The sequence below is a fragment of the Salvelinus fontinalis genome, chromosome 12, assembly GCF_029448725.1.
Source record: "Salvelinus fontinalis isolate EN_2023a chromosome 12, ASM2944872v1, whole genome shotgun sequence".
In the NCBI taxonomy this organism is placed as follows: domain Eukaryota; kingdom Metazoa; phylum Chordata; class Actinopteri; order Salmoniformes; family Salmonidae; genus Salvelinus; species Salvelinus fontinalis.
The window spans coordinates 56,984,034-56,997,310 of record NC_074676.1 but is presented as its reverse complement, the minus strand read 5'-3'; the positions used below and the strand labels follow the sequence as shown (position 1 = coordinate 56,997,310).

General features: G+C 35.3%; 1 protein-coding gene across 1 annotated transcript in view; it reads left to right on the top strand.

Moving 5' to 3' along the window:
* The window catches only part of inpp5d (inositol polyphosphate-5-phosphatase D), a 67,028-nt gene that overhangs the window by 30,220 nt on the left and 23,531 nt on the right, over window positions 1-13,277 (top strand). The window contains exons 7-12 of the mRNA XM_055941143.1: window positions 7,322-7,399; window positions 7,766-7,843; window positions 8,079-8,202; window positions 10,718-10,821; window positions 12,595-12,697; window positions 12,931-13,127. Of these exons, the coding sequence (XP_055797118.1) occupies window positions 7,322-7,399; window positions 7,766-7,843; window positions 8,079-8,202; window positions 10,718-10,821; window positions 12,595-12,697; window positions 12,931-13,127 (684 nt within the window). The remainder of the gene's footprint in view (window positions 1-7,321; window positions 7,400-7,765; window positions 7,844-8,078; window positions 8,203-10,717; window positions 10,822-12,594; window positions 12,698-12,930; window positions 13,128-13,277) is intronic.

Sequence of the window (13,277 nt, the reverse complement as noted above, 5' to 3'; positions counted from 1 at the left end):
TTATCTCTGGTCTAGTGTACAGTATTTATATTATCTCTGGTCTAGTGTACAGTATTTATATCTCTGGTCTAATGTACAGTATTTATATCTCTGGTCTAGTATACAGTATTCATACCTCTGGTCTAGTATACAGTATTTATATCTCTGGTCTAGTATACAGTATTTATATCTCTGGTCTAGTATACAGTATTCATACCTCTGGTCTAGTAGACAGTATTTATATCATCTCTGGTCTAGTATACAGTATTTATATCATCTCTAGTCTAGTATACAGTATTTATATCATCTCTGGTCTAGTATACAGTATTATATCTCTCGTCTAGTGTACAGTATTTATATCATCTCTGGTCTAGTATACAGTATTTATATCTCTAGTCTAGTGTACAGTATTTATATCTCTAGTCTAATGTACAGTATTTATATCTCTAGTCTAGTGTACAGTATTTATATAATCTCTGGTCTAGTGTACAGTATTTGTATCATCTCTGGTCTAGTGTACAGTATTTATATCTCTGGTCTAGTGTACAGTATTTATATCTCTGGTCTAGTGTACAGTATTTATATCATCTCTGGTCTAGTGTACAGTATTTATATATCTGGTCTAGTGTACAGTATTCATATCTCTAACCTAGTGTACAGTATTTATATCATCTCTGGTCTAGTATACAGTATTTATATAATCTCTGGTCTAGTATACAGTATTTATATCTCTGGGCTAGTGTACAGTATTCATATCTCTGGTCTAGTATACAGTATTTATATCTCTGGTCTAGTGTACAGTATTTATATCTCTGGTCTAGTGTACAGTATTTATATCTCTGGTCTAGTGTACAGTATTTATACCTCTGGTCTAGTATACAGTATTTATATCATCTCTGGTCTAGTATACAGTATTTATATCACTGGTCTAGTATACAGTATTTGTAAGTCGCTCTGGATAAGAGCGTCTGCTAAATGACTTAAATGTAAATGTAATATCTCTGGTCTAGTATACAGTATTTATATCTCTGGTCTAGTATACAGTATTTATATCTCTGGTCTAGTACACAGTATTTATATCTCTGGTCTAGTATACAGTATTTATATCTCTGGTCTAGTGCACAGTATTTATATCATCTCTGGTCTAGTATACAGTATTTATATCTCTGGTCTAGTGTACAGTATTTATATCTCTGGTCTAGTGTACAGTATTTATATCTCTGGTCTAGTGTACAGTATTCATATCTCTGGTCTAGTATACAGTATTTATATCTCTGGTCTAGTATACAGTATTTATAACTCTGGTCTAGTATACAGTATTTATAACTCTGGTCTAGTGTACAGTATTTATATCTCTGGTCTAGTGTACAGTATTTATATCATCTCTGGTCTAGTATACAGTATTTATATCTCTGGTCTAGTATACAGTATTTATATCTCTGGTCTAGTGCACAGTATTCATATCATCTCTGGTCTAGTATACAGTATTTATATCTCTGGTCTAGTGTACAGTATTTATATCTCTGGTCTAGTGTACAGTATTTATATCTCTGGTCTAGTGTACAGTATTCATATCTCTGGTCTAGTATACAGTATTTATATCTCTGGTCTAGTATACAGTATTTATATCTCTGGTCTAGTGTACAGTATTTATATTATCTCTGGTCTAGTGTACAGTATTTATATTATCTCTGGTCTAGTGTACAGTATTTATATTATCTCTGGTCTAGTGTACAGTATATATATTATCTCTGGTCTAGTGTACAGTATTTATATTATCTCTGGTCTAGTGTACAGTATTTATATTATCTCCGGTCTAGTGTACAGTATTTATATTATCTCTAGTCTAGTGTACAGTATTTATATTATCTCTGGTCTAATATACAGTATTTATATCTCTGGTCTAGTATACAGTATTTATATAATCTCTGGTCTAGTATACAGTATTTATATCTCTGGTCTAGTATACAGTATTTATATCTCTGGTCTAGTGTACAGTATTCATATCTCTGGTCTAGTATACAGTATTTATATCTCTGGTCTAGTATACAGTATTTATATCTCTGGTCTAGTGTACAGTATTCATATCTCTGGTCTAGTATACAGTATTTATATCTCTGGTCTAGTGTACAGTATTTATATCTCTGGTCTAGTGTACAGTATTTATATCTCTGGTCTAGTATACAGTATTTATGTATCTGGTCTAGTATACAGTATTTATATTATCTCTGGTCTAGTGTACAGTATTTATATTATCTCTGGTCTAGTGTACAGTATTTATATTATCTCTGGTCTAGTGTACAGTATTTATATTATCTCTGGTCTAGTGTACAGTATTTATATCTCTGGTCTAATGTACAGTATTTATATCTCTGGTCTAGTATACAGTATTCATACCTCTGGTCTAGTATACAGTATTTATATCTCTGGTCTAGTATACAGTATTTATATCTCTGGTCTAGTATACAGTATTCATACCTCTGGTCTAGTAGACAGTATTTATATCATCTCTGGTCTAGTATACAGTATTTATATCATCTCTAGTCTAGTATACAGTATTTATATCATCTCTGGTCTAGTATACAGTATTATATCTCTCGTCTAGTGTACAGTATTTATATCATCTCTGGTCTAGTATACAGTATTTATATCTCTAGTCTAGTGTACAGTATTTATATCTCTAGTCTAATGTACAGTATTTATATCTCTAGTCTAGTGTACAGTATTTATATAATCTCTGGTCTAGTGTACAGTATTTGTATCATCTCTGGTCTAGTGTACAGTATTTATATCTCTGGTCTAGTGTACAGTATTTATATCTCTGGTCTAGTGTACAGTATTTATATCATCTCTGGTCTAGTGTACAGTATTTATATATCTGGTCTAGTGTACAGTATTCATATCTCTGACCTAGTGTACAGTATTTATATCATCTCTGGTCTAGTATACAGTATTTATATAATCTCTGGTCTAGTATACAGTATTTATATCTCTGGGCTAGTGTACAGTATTCATATCTCTGGTCTAGTATACAGTATTTATATCTCTGGTCTAGTGTACAGTATTTATATCTCTGGTCTAGTGTACAGTATTTATATCTCTGGTCTAGTGTACAGTATTTATACCTCTGGTCTAGTATACAGTATTTATATCATCTCTGGTCTAGTATACAGTATTTATATCACTGGTCTAGTATACAGTATTTGTAAGTCGCTCTGGATAAGAGCGTCTGCTAAATGACTTAAATGTAAATGTAATATCTCTGGTCTAGTATACAGTATTTATATCTCTGGTCTAGTATACAGTATTTATATCTCTGGTCTAGTACACAGTATTTATATCTCTGGTCTAGTATACAGTATTTATATCTCTGGTCTAGTGCACAGTATTTATATCATCTCTGGTCTAGTATACAGTATTTATATCTCTGGTCTAGTGTACAGTATTTATATCTCTGGTCTAGTGTACAGTATTTATATCTCTGGTCTAGTGTACAGTATTCATATCTCTGGTCTAGTATACAGTATTTATATCTCTGGTCTAGTATACAGTATTTATAACTCTGGTCTAGTATACAGTATTTATAACTCTGGTCTAGTGTACAGTATTTATATCTCTGGTCTAGTGTACAGTATTTATATCATCTCTGGTCTAGTATACAGTATTTATATTATCTCTGGTCTAGTGTACAGTATTTATATCTCTGGTCTAGTGTACAGTATTTATATTATCTCTGGTCTAGTGTACAGTATTTATATTATCTCTGGTCTAGTGTACAGTATTTATATTATCTCTGGTCTAGTGTACAGTATATATATTATCTCTGGTCTAGTGTACAGTATTTATATTATCTCTGGTCTAGTGTACAGTATTTATATTATCTCCGGTCTAGTGTACAGTATTTATATTTTCTCTAGTCTAGTGTACAGTATTTATATTATCTCTGGTCTAATATACATATTTATATCTCTGGTCTAGTATACAGTATTTATATCATCTCTGGTCTAGTATACAGTATTTATATCTCTGGTCTAGTATACAGTATTTATATCTCTGGTCTAGTATACAGTATTCATATCTCTGGTCTAGTATACAGTATTTATATCTCTGGTCTAGTATACAGTATTTATATCTCTGGTCTAGTGTACAGTATTCATATCTCTGGTCTAGTATACAGTATTTATATCTCTGGTCTAGTGTACAGTATTTATATCTCTGGTCTAGTGTACAGTATTTATATCTCTGGTCTAGTATACAGTATTTATGTATCTGGTCTAGTATACAGTATTTATATTATCTCTGGTCTAGTGTACAGTATTTATATTATCTCTGGTCTAGTGTACAGTATTTATATTATCTCTGGTCTAGTGTACAGTATTTATATTATCTCTGGTCTAGTGTACAGTATTTATATCTCTGGTCTAATGTACAGTATTTATATCTCTGGTCTAGTATACAGTATTTGTATCTCTGGTCTAGTGTACATTATTTATATCATCTCTGGTCTAGTATACAGTATTTATATCTCTGGTCTAGTGTACAGTATTTATATCATCTCTGGTCTAGTATACAGTATTTATATCTCTGGTCTAGTATACAGTATTTATATCTCTGGTCTAGTATACAGTATTTATATCTCTGGTCTAGTATACAGTATTTATAGCTCTGGTCTAGTGTACAGTATTTATATCATCTCTGGTCTAGTGTACAGTATTTATATCTCTGGTCTAGTATACAGTATTTATATCTCTGGTCTAGTATACAGTATTTATATCTCTGGTCTAGTGTACAGTATTTATATCATCTCTGGTCTAGTAAACAGTATTTATATCGCTGGTCTAGTGTACAGTATCTATATATCTGGTCTAGTGTACAGTATTTATATCATCTCTGGTCTAGTATACAGTATTTATATCTCTGGTCTAGTGTACAGTATTTATATCATCTCTGGTCTAGTATACAGTATTTATATCTCTGGTCTAGTGTACAGTATTTATATCTCTGGTCTAGTATACAGTATTTATATCTCTGCTCTAGTATACAGTATTTATATCTCTGGTCTAGTATAGAGTATTTATATCTCTGGTCTAGTGTACAGTATTTATATTATCTCTGGTCTAGTGTACAGTATTTATATTATCTCTGGTCTAGTGTACAGTATTTATATTATCTCTGGTCGAGTGTACAGTATTTATATAATCTCTGGTCTAGTGTACAGTAGTTATATTATATCTGGTCTAGTGTACAGTATTTATATTATCTCTGGTCTAATGTACAGTATTTATATTATCTCTGGTCTAATATACAGTATTTATATCTCTGGTCTAGTATACAGTATTTATATCATCTCTGGTCTAGTATACAGTATTTATATCTCTGGTCTAGTATACAGTATTTATATCTCTGGTCTAGTGTACAGTATTTATATCATCTCTGGTCTAGTATACAGTATTTATATCTCTGGTCTAGTGTACAGTATCTATATTTCTGGTCTAGTGTACAGTATTCATATCTCTGGTCTAGTGTACAGTATTTATATCTCTGGTCTAGCATACAGTATTTATATCTCTGGTCTAGTGTACAGTATTTATATCTCTGGTCTAGTGTCAGTATTTATATCTCTGGTCTAGTGTACAGTATTTATATCTCTGGTCTAGTGTACAGTATTTATATCTCTGGTCTAGTGTACAGTATTTATATCTCTGGTCTAGTGTACAGTATTTATATCTCTGGTCTAGTGTACAGTATTTATATCTCTAGTCTAGTGTACAGTATTTATATCTCTGGTCTAGTGTACAGTATTTATATTATCTCTGGTCTAGTGTACAGTATTTATATCTCTGGTCTAGTGTACAGTATTTATATTATCTCTGGTCTAGTGTACAGTATTTATATTATCTCTGGTCTAGTGTACAGTATTTATATTATCTCTAGTCTAGTGTACAGTATTTATATTATCTCTGGTCTAATATACAGTATTTATATCTCTGATCTAGTATACAGTATTTATATCATCTCTGGTCTAGTATACAGTATTTATATCTCTGGTCTAGTGTACAGTATCTATATCTCTGGTCTAGTGTACAGTATTTATATCTCTGGTCTAGTGTACAGTATTTATATCATCTCTGGTCTAGTATACAGTATTTATATCTCTGGTCTAGTATACAGTATTTATATCTCTGGTCTAGTGTACAGTATTTATATCATATCTGGTCTAGTGTACAGTATTTATATCTCTGGTCTAGTGTACAGTATTTATATCATCTCTGGTCTAGTATACAGTATTTATATCTCTGGTCTAGTATACAGTATTTATATCTCTGGTCTAGTGTACAGTATTTATATCATCTCTGGTCTAGTATACAGTATTTATATATTTTCTGGTCTAGTATACAGTGTTTATATCTCTGGTCTAGTGTACAGTATTTATATCATCTCTGGTCTAGTATACAGTATTTATATCATCTCTGGTCTAGTATACAGTATTTATATCTCTGGTCTAGTGTACAGTATTCATATCTCTGGTCTAGTATACAGTATTTATATCTCTGGTCTAGTGTACAGTATTGATATCTCTGGTCTAGTGTACAGTATTTATATCTCTGGTCTAGTGTACAGTATTTATATCTCTGGTCTAGTGTACAGTATTTATATCTCTGGTCTAGTGTACAGTATTTATATCTCTGGTCTAGTGTACAGTATTTATATCTCTGGTCTAGTGTACAGTATTGATATCTCTGGTCTAGTGTACAGTATTGATATCTCTGGTCTAGTGTACAGTATTGATATCTCTTGTCTAGTGTACAGTATTTATATCTCTGGTCTAGTGTACAGTATTGATATCTCTGGTCTAGTATACAGTATTGATATCTCTGGTCTAGTGTACAGTATTGATATCTCTGGTCTAGTGTACAGTATTGATATCTCTGGTCTAGTGTACAGTATTGATATCTCTGGTCTAGTGTACAGTATTGATATCTCTGGTCTAGTGTACAGTATTGATATCTCTGGTCTAGTGTACAGTATTGATATCTCTGGTCTAGTGTACAGTATTGATATCTCTGGTCTAGTGTACAGTATTTATATCTCTGGTTTAGTGTACAGTATTTATATCTCTGGTCTAGTATACAGTATTTATATTTTCTCTGGTCTAGTATACAGTATTTATATAATCTCTGGTCTAGAAACAGTATTTATATTATCTCTGGTCTAGTATACAGTATTTATATAATCAAGTCCTTTGTGTTTTTAATGATTTGACCTATGTGATGCGCTGAAGGCTGCCTTTACCCTATTCTTGGTTTATGTTGAATTCACGAATTCTGCTTTTAATTTCTAGGTGTCAACAGATTCAGGTCAAACTGTTTCCTTCAGGCTGGAACAAATTACCAAGCTGCTCTACTCCATCGAGGATAAAGTAATGTTTAACACTATTCTAAACTTAGGGCTTGTCCCATTCTCTAAATAGTGCACTTCTTTTGATCAGGGCCCATTGAGCTCTGGTCATAAGTAGTGCACTATATAGGGAATAGGGTTGAGATTTGGGACACAATCTTATTCTGACATTTAATTTTTTTGTATTCAACGTTAGCAACGTTAGCATTGTTAGCAATAGGTTGTTCATTTACAATTTCTTTCAATCGCTAACTGATCCTGGTGTATATGATCTCTCATATGTTGTAATGTATTTCCTGTTACACTTTGACCAAAACCAGACCAGAAACATACAGTTGAAGGAGTAATGCTTCCTTTTCACATACTGTAGTTTCCTTCTTTTTTTCAGGCCAAAACGGCTCTGTTTGAGTCGGTAGGATATGAAGGAGGACACAGGAAGTCTCTAATACCACCTATTACATTTGAAGTAAGTTGAATTAGTGAGATACTGAAGTCAAAAAGCCAACTATCATTGTGTTTCATGATAACAATGTTACCACATATTGTATATCAAAGGCATAGCGGATAATAAAACTTGTCTGAAACAAAATAATGGTATCTCTATTATCATTGGGGTAAACTGCAAATTGTCTTTGCACGGTTTAATTGCACGAGGACAGGTTCCTTTTGTGAATTTATAAGGTTTTGGTCTTCTTTTGCAGGTCAAATCAGAGTTGCTTGGTCTCACAACCAAGATGTTCCTCAAGGTGGATGTGGAAACTGGGAAGATCTACTTCAAGAAATCTAAAGACGGACCAGAAGATAAATACTTTGTACATCATAAAAGTAAGTAATCTATTCCTCCTATAATCGTAAAGAGTCTTTCGCTTTTTGTTTTTACATTCTGTACTGTATCTAGGCGTTAGACTGGGGTTACATTCTGTACTGTATCTAGGCCTTAGACTGGGGTTACATTCTGTACTGTCTCTAGGCCTTAGACTGGGGTTACATTCTGTACTGTCTCTAGGCCTTAGACTGTGGTTACATTCTGTACTGTATCTAGGCCTTAGACTGGAGTTACATTCTGGACTGTATCTAGGCCTTAGACTGGAGTTACATTCTGTACTGTCTCTAGACCTTAGACTGGGGTTACATTCTGTACTGTATCTAGGCCTTAGACTGGGGTTACATTCTGTACTGTCTCTAGGCCTTAGACTGTGGTTACATTCTGGACTGTCTCTAGGCCTTAGACTGGAGTTACACGAAGCAACTTTCATGCAATTTTAGTTGTAGTTGCAAGTGGTCATAATCTCAAGCAATTTTGCTGCCACATGAAGTTACTCAAACGCGATTAAAATTGCATGCAATAGCCAATCAAATTGAAGCTGCTTATTTGAGAATTCTAAACTCACCCCATGTCATCTGCTGCATTACATTGTGCTTCCAACCGTTTGGTTATTGTAACAGAAAAGATATAGAAGAAATGCAGGCTGTACAGTGGAGGAAGAAAGGGGGGTACATACCTCACAAAGCCCCAGTCACTGGAAAGAAGGAATGCTTCACGTAGTAACTATCACGTTAGAAAAACTCACAACAAAGCAACACATTTTAAAAGGACAGTGACGTAGAGGGCGGAAATTCTCAACAACAAAAAACGTCACATGATTTGAACTTCATCACCCTTCTGTTGCATCACTAAAACATTTATGCTTCCCGAGAACATCTGAAATACGTACAGTTGAAGTCGGAGGTTTACAGTCACCTTAGCCAAATACAATTAAACTCTGTTTTTCACAATTCCTGACATTTAATCAAAGTAAAAATTCCCTGTCTTAGGTCAGTTAGGATCACCACTTTATTTGAAGAATGTGAAATGTCAGAATAATAGTAGAGAGAATGATTTATTTCAGCTTTTATTTCTTTCATCACATTCCCAGTGGGCCAGAAGTTTACATACACTCAATTAGTATTTGGTAGCATTGCCTTTAAATTGTTTAACTTGGGTCAAATGTTTCGTGTAGCCTTCCACAAGCTTCCCACAATAAGTTGGGTGAATTTTGGCCCATTCCTCCTTACAGAGCTGGTGTAACTGAGTCAGGTTTGTAGGCCTCCTTGCTCACACACACTGTTTCAGTTCTGCCCACAAATTTTCTATAGGCTTGAGGTCAGGGCTTTGTGATGGCCACTCCAATACCTTGACTTTGTTGTGCTTAAGCCATTATGCCACAACTTTGGAAGTATGCTTCGGGTCATTGTCCATTTGGAAGACCTATTTGCGACCAAGCTTTAATTTTCTGACTGATGTCTTGAGATGTTGCTTCAATATATCCACATAATTTTCCTGCCTCATGATGCCATCTATTCTGTGAAGTGCACCAGTCCCTCCTGCAGCAAAGCACCCCCACAACATGATGCTGCCACCCTCGTGCTTCACGGTTGGGATGGTGTTCTTCAGCTTGCAAGCATCCCCCTTTTTCCTCCAAACATAACGATGGTCATTATGGCCAAACAGTTCCATTTTTGTTTAATCAGACCAGAGGACATTTCTCCAAAAAGTATGATCTTTGTCCCCATGTGCAGTTGCAAACCATAGTCTGGCTTTTTTATGGCGGTTTTGGAGCAGTGGCTTCTTCCTTGCTGAGCGGCCTTTCAGGTTATGTCGATATACGATTAGTTTTACTGTGGATATAGATACTTTTGTACCTGTTTCCTCCAGCATCTTCACAAGGTCCTTTGCTGTTGTTCTGGGATTGATTTGCACTTTTCAGCACCAAAGTACGTTCATCTCTAGGAGACAGAATGCCCCTCCTTCCTGAGTGGTATGACGGCTGTGTGGTCCCATGGTGTTTATACTTGCGTACTATTGTTTGTACAGCTGAACGTGGTACCTTCAGGTGTTTGGAAATTGCTCCCAGAGAGAGGTTTGGGTTCACTTCTAAAATTACACTTATTGACTGCTAAACAATATACAATAAACTACGTTACATCTCCTGTTGTGCTAGTCTCTGTTCTGTCAACGTTGATCGCTGGTTGTGCTTGTGCAGTACTGACAGCTGTGTTGCCATGACAACTGGGTCAGAATTCTGAACCATTCGAATAGATCATGTGTCCAAAGTGTTTGTTTTGATTGGCTGATGCACAAAGTTGAAATATTTCAACGGAATGCAACCATGGTTGCAGATGAGTGTTTCACGAAGCAGTCAAGAAGCAACTCATTTGCAAAACAACTAAAATTGCATGCAAATTCCGTCGTGTAACGACAGCGCTGGTCAAAAGTAGTGCCATATAAAGGGAAAAGGGTATCGTTTGGATGGTAATCTAAGACACTAGTGGATGTAGCCTGAATCTATGTCATGTGTAGTTTTACAGCTGGTGAAATCCCAGAAAGTTGCCAAACTGGTGATCGTGGTGGAGACCGAGAAGGAGAAGACTCTGAGGAAAGAGTTTGTCTTCGACGATACAAAGGTAGACCTCAGAAGAACTAGAGTGCCTTCAGAAAGTATTCATACCCCCTTGACTTATTCCACATTTTGCTGTTTTACAGACTGAATTTAAAATGGATTAAATATATATTTTTAGAATTGTTTGTAGATTTTTTTGCAAATGTATTGAAAATTTAACACAGAAATATCTAATTTACATAAGTATTCACACGGCTGAGTCAATCTGAGTCAATACTTTGTAGAAGCACCTTTGGCAGCCATTACATCTGAGAGTCTTTCTGGGTAAATCTCTAAGAGCTTTCCACACCTGGATTTTTGCAAGATTTGCCAATTTATTATTTTCAAAATTCTTCGAACTCTGTCAAATTGGTTGTTGATCATTGCTAGACAACCATTTTTAGGTCTTGCCATAGATTTTCAAGTAGATTTAAGTCAAAACTGTAACTCAGCCACCCAGGAACATTCACTGTCCTCTTGGTAAGTAACTCCAGTGTATATTCGGCCTTGTGATTTAGGTTGTTGTCCTGCTGAAAGGTGAAAGGTGAATTCATCTCCAGTGTCTGTTGGGAAGCAGACTGAACCAGGTTTTCCTCTGGGATTTTGCTCCATTTTTCTCCATTCTGTTTCTTTTTTATCCTGAAAAAAACTGAAAAACTCCCCAGGGCTTAACGACTATAGCCATACCCATAACATGATGCAGCCACCACTACGCTTGAAAATATGGAGAGTGGTACTTAGTAATGTGTTGTGTTGGATTTGCCCCAAACATAACACTTTGTATTCAGGACAAAAAGTTAAATTCTTTGCCAAATTTGTTGCAGTATTACTTTAGTGCCTTTTTGCAAACAGGATGCATGTTTTGGAATAAAAAAAAATTTACGTACAGGCTTCCTTCTTTTCACTCTGTCATTCAGGTTAGTATTGTGGAGTAACTACAATGTTGTTGATCCATCCTCCGTTTTAAAGTCACCATTGGCCTCATGGTGAAATCCCTTAACTTCCTCTCCGGCAACTCAGTTAGGAAGGACGCCTGTATCTTTGTAGTGACTGGGTGTATTGATGCACCATCCAAAGTGTAATTAATAACTTCCCCATGCTCAAAGGGATAATTAATGTCTGCTTTAAAAAAAAAAAAATGTATACCCATCTACCAATAGGTGTCCTTCTTTGCAGGGGCTTTGGAAAACCTGGTCTTTGTGGTTGAATCTGTGTTTGAAATTCACTGCTCAACTGAGGGACCTTACAGATAATTGTATGCGTGGGGTACAGAGATGAGGTAGTCATTCAAAAAATCATGTTTAACACTATTATTACACACAGAGTCCATGCAACTTAAAACATTTTTACTCCTAAACTTATTTAGGCCATAACAAAAGGGTTGAATACTTATTGATTCAAGACATTTCAGCTTTTAATTTTTTATTTGTAAAAATTTCAAAAAACACAATTCCACTTTGATTTACTGGCATATTGTTTTTTTTTAAATAAACACTATTTAATCCATATTAAATTCAGGCTGTAACACAACAAAATGTGTAAAAAGTCAAGGGGTGTGAATACTTTCTGAAGGCTTTGTACAAGTATCACCAAGCTATGGCTTCATGTAAACTGTGTGGTCATCTTTCTGATGTGTGTGTGTGTGTGTGTGTGTGTGTGTGTGTGTGTGTGTGTGTGTGTGTGTGTGTGTGTGTGTGTGTGTGTGTGTGTGTGTGTGTGTGTGTGTGTGTGTGTGTGTGTGTGTGTGTGTGTGTGTGTGTGTGTGTGTGTGTGTGTGTGTGTGTGTGTGTGTCACTAGAAAAGAGAAGGGTTCTGTCAACTCCTTCAGCAGATGAAGAACAAACACTCAGACAAGCCTGAGCCAGATATGATCACTGTGTTCGTTGGCACCTGGAATATGGGTAAAATGGCCGCCTTCAATGTCTACATTAACTAGAATACATAGAATAATCTACCTAGTGCATCAATTTGTTGATTATAAATACTTTATACATCAATTAGTATCAATATCGTTCGATATTGCTACTTCAGCTCAGTCGATAATTATTTTGCTCAAGAACTCAACAGTTAATTACACATTGATTGATTGGGACAATTAAACAATTGATTGATTGACAATTACCTCTTCCTCCAGGTAACGCCAGTCCTCCCCACAGCATAGCATCCTGGTTCCAGTGTAAAGGTCAGGGCAAGACCAGGGACGACACGGCCGATCACATTCCTCATGACATCTATGTGATCGGGACTCAGGAAGATCCCCTCGGGGAGAAGGACTGGATAGACACGCTGAAGAGTGCCTTGAGAGGAACCACCAACATCAGCTTCAAACAAGTCAGTCACTATCTCAACACACAGGGCCAGTTTTCCAGGATACATATTAAGCCTAGTCCTGGACTACAAAGCACTTTCAATTTAGATTTTTCCATTGACTTTGCTAGGCTTAATCTGAGAACAAGGCTTAATCTGAGAACAAGGCTTAAT